Below are 8,263 nucleotides of genomic sequence, written 5' to 3'. Positions count from 1 at the left end.
TTTGGCCCACGAGATAGCTTCTTTAACAGCCATGACTTTCGCTAAATGGGCATCATTAAAGCACCAAACCAGAGCATTTCTAGCTGCCAAAAAAATATCATTGCTATCCATAACCACGCAACCAAAGAAAGCCTCACTAGAATCAGAAAAAAACTGTTACGTCAACATAACATAACCTTAACCATACTAGATGGGATCTCAAACACATTAGGCGATGAGCTTAAATGAGTATTACCATTTAGAGTTGACGCCTCCGCCTCCTGCCAGGCATGAACCTCGTCACCGTGGGCTAATTTTCCAAATAGCCATGTAGCGAAGTCCTCATCGTCATGATGAAGCAATCCATCAAATCCTGCCACAAAGGGATTACCCAAACACAACCACACATCAAATGCTTTAACATTTCCGGTTGTTACTAACAGAGAGGACAAACTTCCACCTCCACACGTCGAGAATGAGTAGCAACAATATGTGGGGATAATATGATGGATGCAACGCCATAAGAAGTTATGTACTGTTGGAGGGATCTTCGACTGCCATACACAACCCCATGACTCATTCACGGTTTGTCATTGTGCTTGTGGATCGGAGAAAAATCGATAGCCATGTTTAACAGAATAAGAACCCCTAATATCACCACACCAACACTACTTATCATCAAATTGGCTAGCAACAATCAAGAATTTTAAGAATAAGACCAACATCACGCGGCAGAAACAAAGCATTCAATAGCTCCACATTCCAGTCTTGTGTTTCATGATTTAGTAAAGCACTCACCTTCATAGTTTGATCATGATCTAGTAGGAGATTGTATGAATGGATCACTTTCATTAGGGAGCCAAGGTTGCTTCCAAACACAAATATCATGCCCATTCCCTATTATCCGATAACAACCCTCACGCAATACCTCCTGACCAGTTATAAATCGCCAGCAATAACTCGAATTAGCACCAATCCTCGCATCCATGTGGCTATGTGGGTAGTCTCTTGCCTTAAAAAGTCGTGCAACTAAAGAAGATGGGTTTGTTATCAGCCTCCAACTTTGTTTAGCAAGTAAGGCCACATTAAAGTTACTTAAGCTCTTGAAACAGAGATCACCCTTTGACTTTGTGCTACACATTCTGCTCCACGCCATCCACCTTATCCCACCACCTCTATTGCCACTAGATTCCCACTAAAACTTATTCATCTGCCGTTCGATGCGCTCACATAGAGTTATTGGGAGGAAGTAAATACTCATGGTGTAAGTTACTTCTTTCCCAGCCCTTGAGAGAATTTTCTTATTCCATCCACTTAAATGATGAACTCTGTGTGTGTGTGCGCGCGCATTTTTAGTATATTGAAAGTGCATTTTTAGTATACTGAATATTTGCTATTTGGATGCTTATTTTTAATAAACTAAAAGTAAATGAATCTTTAATATATTAAAAATAAATCTTCAATATACTAAAAATAATATTTATTAGTGGTCTACATTATAATTTGGCGGGGAGAGTATCAATGTAGTTACTAGTCCATTTAGAGAGAGAAATGAACAGTTGAAAACAATGTAAAATTTGCAGAGAGGCCCGTCAATGTTTGGGAAACGAATCTCATAATTCGATGGGGGCCCAAGTGTACGACAGTTGATTTTCAAAGCCCAATGAGCTGAAGTCTGCCATTGTTTCTCAGAAAGAAACTGATGCCAAACCTGCCTTTCTGATCGCGCTCTGAAACTGCGGCGATGAAACTCGCAAGATTTCTATCAATTCCCATTCTATCTGTGCTCTTCTTAGTGGGCGTTCTGTACTATGTGACAGTCTTCATCTTCATAGACGACTGGTTGAGTTTGCAGACCTCTGCTGGCTCTTTGAATGCTCTGATCTTCACTTTCTTCGCTTCTCTCTGCATTTTCTCCTACTTTGTCTGCGTTCTCAAGGACCCCGGTACTGTCCCCTCCTCATATGTCCCCGATGTTGAAGAAAATCAACTTTCTGATCAAGAATCCGGGAGAATTGTACGTTTCTTTCTCCTTTTATTCTAGAATGATCTTTTTTCATATACACTCTTTATGTTTTTAAATTTGTATGCATAACCTATTGACTATTGTATACATAAATGTGGGAAGATGGCATTGGGTAAATCTCGCCCTGTGATCCTAGTAGGAGGTCAATTAGCTCCTAATTTAGATTGCCCATAGCTGATTGGTTCAAATAAAAAAGTTAATTGACTCCATCGCTAGGAGTCGAATTTGTAATCTTATGATTATGAACAACTTAGGTGGGGTTGCCTTGGGAAGATGGCTTTTGGCTTGTTGTAATGGTTTGGAGAGTTTGCTAGACCTTGCCTAGGAAATGAATTTCTGCTTAGGATCCTATCAGGCAACTATATACATTGTTATAGAGAATAAGGATTTGTGCTTAGGATGCTATCAGGCAACTGTTTACATTGTTATATAGGATAGGGATAAATAAAGTTTCATTCTTTCTGTTTAGTACTGACATTATTGTAGAGTCACCACCTTCTGAAACCCTACCCTTACACCCTCACTTCCATTGATTTTTAACTGAGCTGTGAACAATAAACAGGCTGCAATTGAAAGAGACACCAAATAACAGAGTGACTAAAGTAGGAAGATCTCAGAAAAGTTTGCCGACTCCCACCAATTCTCAACCTTCCCTTCTATCATTTAAGGAAAAAAAAAATTATTAGCATATACTTAGCATTCCACGCAATTCGCTCCTTTTCTACCATTATAATATTAGTGCTGTTAAGAAGAGGTAGCTGCTGCTCTTATGGAAGGAGACAAGGAGCGGTTTTACATTATGGAGTTGCGTCAACTGAATTAGCCTTTCACTTTGACTGAATTATACATAGAACCATTTTTTGACCATATAGGAAAAGAGCACCCACAGTTGGGTGGCAGCCATACTGAACCTAAAAAAGGATGCCTGAGATGATTTCTTTATATCTTCTTTCCATATTTGCTAGAACAGTAGCTTATCAATAGTTATGGGAAATTTTTATTTTTCTTCACTTCCCAATGTGAATGATTGGCATCCAGTATGCCTTGCAAATTATTTTGAAAAACTCCCACCTGTTTCCCCATTTTTTTCAGTTACAATGCAAACCCCTGTCAGCCCAAACAAGCCCAGAGTTAGCCATATCATGCTATTGCAGTGATTGGTTTGACAAGCTTGTTGCTTGAATAGTTTATAATAGATATTATGTTCCCATTTTTCCTTAAAAACCTCAGAAACTATGATATTGGGTTGTCGATTATTTCTTAAGTTGGTGTAATTTCTTTCCAAAAATGTAGCATATGGACATCAGTGGAAGGTTGGACTGACATGGAAAATCACAGAATTTAAAGAAACCCACTGGACACGGATGTCTGATCCTAAATTCCACTATACAGAATAATACTTTAACTTTATTTTGACAAGTAAAGACATAAAGGTAGGTTTCTTCCAAATTACAGAGCTAATACTTTAACTCTTAGAACATTGCCCAAAGGTTGAAATATGAATATCCACCAAAATAAGAATGTTTTGCACTTGTATAATACAAAATGGGCCATAATTTGAAACTTTCATTAACATGAAGTTGCCTGGGAACCTATTGTTTTCTATCGAGCTTCTCTCCTTTCTTAGCCAACACATATCCTTAATTGGCCTTCTTCCATAAGCCAATAGAAAGTAACCCCCTTGTGTGCTCGTAATTTTAATTTACTTGGCGATTTCTCTGGCCCATATCATGTTATTCGTCAATCATCTTTATATATATATATATATATAAATATATATCGTGGGGTGTGGGGTTAGAGGTCATTGCCTCATTGGCGATTGTTTGATTTTCATAAGGATTCAAGTACAAAATTTTTATATCCTTATTTGGTATCTCTTCATTCACGGATTAGTCTTCAAGAATTGGTTAATCACAGCGAGTGGCTCTCTGGCCATTATCAGACTAAACAAGATTTACCACTATAACCCTATGGTAGTGATGGTTGGTCCCAGAGCTCAATCTGAATGAATTTGGCCCCTTAACGTATCGGGACTCCTTTTGAAAGCTTAGCACAAGGTATATATGTTGAAGCCCTGTCTTGTGCTTGCAAACTACACTATCACAAAGATGATTCCAGCGTGGTTCTCACAGAACTTCTATAGTCTGAATTCAGCTCTCATCTAATAAACTGTCTAGAATGTCCAATTTTTATTGTTCACAAAATGTTGAAAGAATCTTACATATATATTACATTCAGGGTGTACAAGCAGTGAAATGTGACAAGTGTTTGGGACACAAACCTCCTAGGGCTCATCATTGCCGTGTCTGTAAAAGATGTATTTTGAGGATGGTAATTGCTCTTGTATTTCCCTTGTGTTATTTCCCTGTGAAATTAATGACATATTTCTTTGTAGTGATTACATGATTGATGATGAATATGATAAATGAATTGGTACAAAACTTTGATTGCAGGACCATCACTGTCTCTGGATAAATAATTGTGTGGGTCATAAGAATTACAAGTCCTTTGTTCTTCTAGTCTTCTATGCCACTGTTGCTAGTACCTATTCTTCGGTTAGTTGACTCAGTCCTTTTGTATGACTCTCTTTCAGATCTGTGCTTTTTCAACTCATTAATTAATGCAAAAGTGTTAACTTTCTCAGATTATGTTAATAAGCAGCATACTTGATAAAGAATGGAGTTCTTCTCGTGTCAATGGATGGAATCCTATGACTTCTCTCAAGCTCTTTTACGTAAGTTGGTTCTAAAGTAATTCTATGTGTTGGATTTGTAGTGTGCTGGCTTTTGGCAGGTTTTGCTGAACAACTTATCTCATAGAAGCATGATACAATGAAAACTATATCCTTATGATATTTTGTTGATGATCCTTGCATACTTGGTCTAGAACTCTAGATAAGGCATGGTAAGATCCTATAAAAGATCAAGGAGACTATAGGATGTCTTTAGCTGAGTTCTCTTATTTGAGTATCCTAGTCTAACTTATGATCTCTAAATTTGTAGCTGGACCATTTACAGTTAAAAATAATTTTGAATTATATACAGTTGATTTGGAGGCAACCAAGCTTCCCACTGCCAGCAATTTCCCTTGGTGGGCAATCTGTAATTAACTAATTCCACCACTAGTCCTCTTTGAGGCAGGCTGGTGTTATGCCTTAGCCTGACTGGTGTAATTTTACCTTAGCTAAACTTTAATGAAGCCCAGTGACTATTGACATTGGACTTTGGCAGGGATTTTAACTGAATTCCTGTGATGGCCCTCTTCTATCATGTATCCAAGGTGCTTTGTGGATTAGCCATTGTTCGTTAGCCTCATGTAAAATGAATTATTGGCATGATCGATTTGATCATGCAAGGCTAATACTGTTTAGCTTCGTACTGCAACAGATCTAGCCTGATCATTTATATATATATATATATATATATATATATATATATATATATATATATATATAAAATTTTGAGGCGGTTATTTGTTTTGATCTCTGTTAGAGTAAAGAATCAGGAAGTGGGACAAGGAAAAGGAAATGCTTGTATTGAATGAGTAAATAGCTTGATTGATTGGTTACTTTCCATTTTCATTTGCATCTTGACTTATTGCCTTATCAATCTCATATGCCCTTGATTTATACAATATTTGGATCTGACTTTACTATGCCAGCTTAGCCTTTTGTAATTTAATCAGATCAGTGAACATATTTGCATCTCATGTTCTGCCAAGCTAGATGGAGCTTTTCCACGTTTTGGACTGTTTCCCTCATGGAAACTCCAATAAAAGTTTTCCATAAAGACCGTAATTAAAACATTTGGAAACCCATTTCCTAAAAGGAAATGCATTTTATGGGCCTAACTGAAAACATGTTTTTAGGGTTCTAATTGAAAACATGCATTTTATGGAACTCATTTACGTTTTTAGAAATTGTCATTTTTCTATTTCCTGTGTCCATGCTACCTAGGTGCCAAGTTAAACTTGAAAATCTGATGGCACTAAGATTTTCAGGTTACTTCTGGGGTCATGATTTTTGGCTTAACCTTGACATTGGGAACTCTCCTTAGCTGGCATATTTACCTCATTGCTCATAATATGACAACCATAGAGGTAAGGGTGCAGGGTTATGTTACCAATTTAGCCTTATGGGTTTTATTTATTTATTTTGAAGTTTTTATTCTTATTGATATGCTCACAGTACTATGCGGGAAGTAGAGCATCTTGGTTGGCAAGAAAATCAGGGGTGACCTATCGTCATGCCTTTGATGTTGGAACTTACAAAAATATAACTCTGGTATCTCTCTCTCTCTCTCTCTCTCAAGGGCGTGTGCACATGCACATTTTTGTCTCTGTATGCATAATCCCGTTTCTTAAAAGTTGGTGGTGTGTAATGCATCTTTATGGTGATGGGGATGCACACAACACATGATTGGTACCTTTATAGACTTAACTTTGCAATGTTGACAAATTATTTTTTACCAGGTTTTAGGTCCAAACATGCTGAAATGGCTATGCCCCACAGCTGTGAACCATGTCAAAGATGGTCTTACCTTTCCAACATTACGTGATAATTCATGAACTGATCTGCATCAGCAAATGCTTGTGCAAAAAGGGTTTCATCATTCCTCAGAATCATCACATCGGAAATTTGGCATCTATATTCCCTTATTATCAGATATGGAAGTGAAATGCATTTGGGAGAGTTAAACATGAGTGGCAAGCGGGAGATACAGATCTCTGTCAATAACTCTCACAATGTTCTGAAGTTCAATTTGGTGATTGTTACTCCCGAAAAACATATCACAAGGTCAGATAATGCCGATGAATTACGTAGTACACCATTCATAACTTTTGCTTACAATGTTCGTCTTTGAGAATATACAAGAACTGCAGATCTGCTTGATGCCCTGACTTACAGGAAGGTAGTAGAATACTAATGTCCCGATTTCTTATAAATTCCTTATATCCCTCTTCGCCTATTTCATTTCAAGTTGTTCATATAGACTGGAATTATAACCTCGTTTATTTCAGCTTACCCTGTATAACTGCTACAAAATGTAGATATCTTTATACATAATTAACAGCGCTTTACGGGCTAGATATGTTTCTCGAAGTTTTGGTTTCATTACTATTTCCTACCTGCTCATGCATGGCCAGACTGACCTTACACGATTCCTTGCAAGTCTGGTAAAATCATCATTCAAGTTAAACGGAAAATTTATTGAGAAAAATGGAAAATTTCTTTGGTGTTTCACATGGCATGTGAATGACAGGGATGCAGAAAGGCTTTTAGCCTGGTCTAACTATTTGGCTAAGATATACAGATCTTGAATGCTGATTGAAGTTTGGATCTGTAGTCTATAGAGTCATCTGATGGTGAGGGAGCTAACTTGTTTTGCTCTATTGGAAGCCATTTCTAATGGTTTCCATGTGCAATAATTGCATACCTGTGGCCTGTGGGGATCCCTCTTATCCACTTCTTCAATATTTTAACTGGAAATTTCAGTTGTTTGGTATAATATCAGGTTAGATCTGACCTAGAACACATGGATCGAGCCTACCAGTCGCAATGTATGAGTTATACGCCTATACCCAATGTGGTGGGTTGTTTATGAGCACCAGACACAAATCCTCACACGTTCTCACCTAATGAGTCGTTGAGTTATTCATCCACTATCTTGTTGGGTCGAGGTGTGTTATTCATCCACTATCTTGTTGGGTCGAGGTGTGAAGATTTTGTGGTCCGGAATTTTGTGTTTATGTAGGCAAGGTTAGATTTGACCCAAAATTTTGCAAAACTGCCACAACTTTGCGAGTTTTTTTTTTTTTTTTTTTTTTTTTTAATATAGAAATTGCCCTTTGAATCTTGCAATAATAATATTATAAGTTATATTTTTATACTTTCCATTAATTATTTTGCACATATATTCCTTAATATTTATAAAATTACTAATTTGTCCTTTACCATAGAATGTGACAGCATGTGGATGGAATTAATAGTTACAAAAAGTTTTGTCATTATATTATGTGAATTGGATCTTTTGACAAATGATTGAAGCCTTGAAAGGCAGAATCTTGTAGATGCATGAGACAGTAATAGGCAGGCCAATAACTATCATGCATGTATATGCCAATAATTTAGGTTCCTGAAAAAAAAATTCAAATAATAGTACTGTATTAGCCCTAAGTTGTCACAGCTGTGAATGTTTTTCTCATGGTTCCAGAATGTTTGAAATATGGGGCTCCAAGCCCCTTGGAAATAGGGTTTTT

General features: G+C 37.1%; 1 protein-coding gene across 1 annotated transcript; it reads left to right on the top strand.

The window, feature by feature from the left end:
• The first annotated feature begins 1,666 nt into the window (after positions 1–1,666).
• On the top strand, positions 1,667–7,106 carry LOC115995704 (probable protein S-acyltransferase 15). The gene is made up of 7 exons (XM_031234811.1): positions 1,667–1,996; positions 4,244–4,336; positions 4,459–4,560; positions 4,650–4,739; positions 6,005–6,103; positions 6,192–6,287; positions 6,476–7,106. The coding sequence occupies exons 1-7, from the start codon at positions 1,724–1,726 to the stop codon at positions 6,569–6,571; spliced, it is 849 nt and encodes a 282-aa protein (XP_031090671.1). The 5' UTR covers positions 1,667–1,723; the 3' UTR covers positions 6,572–7,106.
• The last annotated feature ends 1,157 nt before the right edge of the window (positions 7,107–8,263 follow it).

The sequence above is a fragment of the Ipomoea triloba genome, chromosome 11 (genome assembly GCF_003576645.1).
Source record: "Ipomoea triloba cultivar NCNSP0323 chromosome 11, ASM357664v1".
Classification (NCBI taxonomy): Eukaryota; Viridiplantae; Streptophyta; class Magnoliopsida; order Solanales; family Convolvulaceae; genus Ipomoea; species Ipomoea triloba.
The sequence above is the reverse complement of the archived record's forward strand: the minus strand, read 5'-3'. Positions and strand labels throughout refer to the sequence as shown.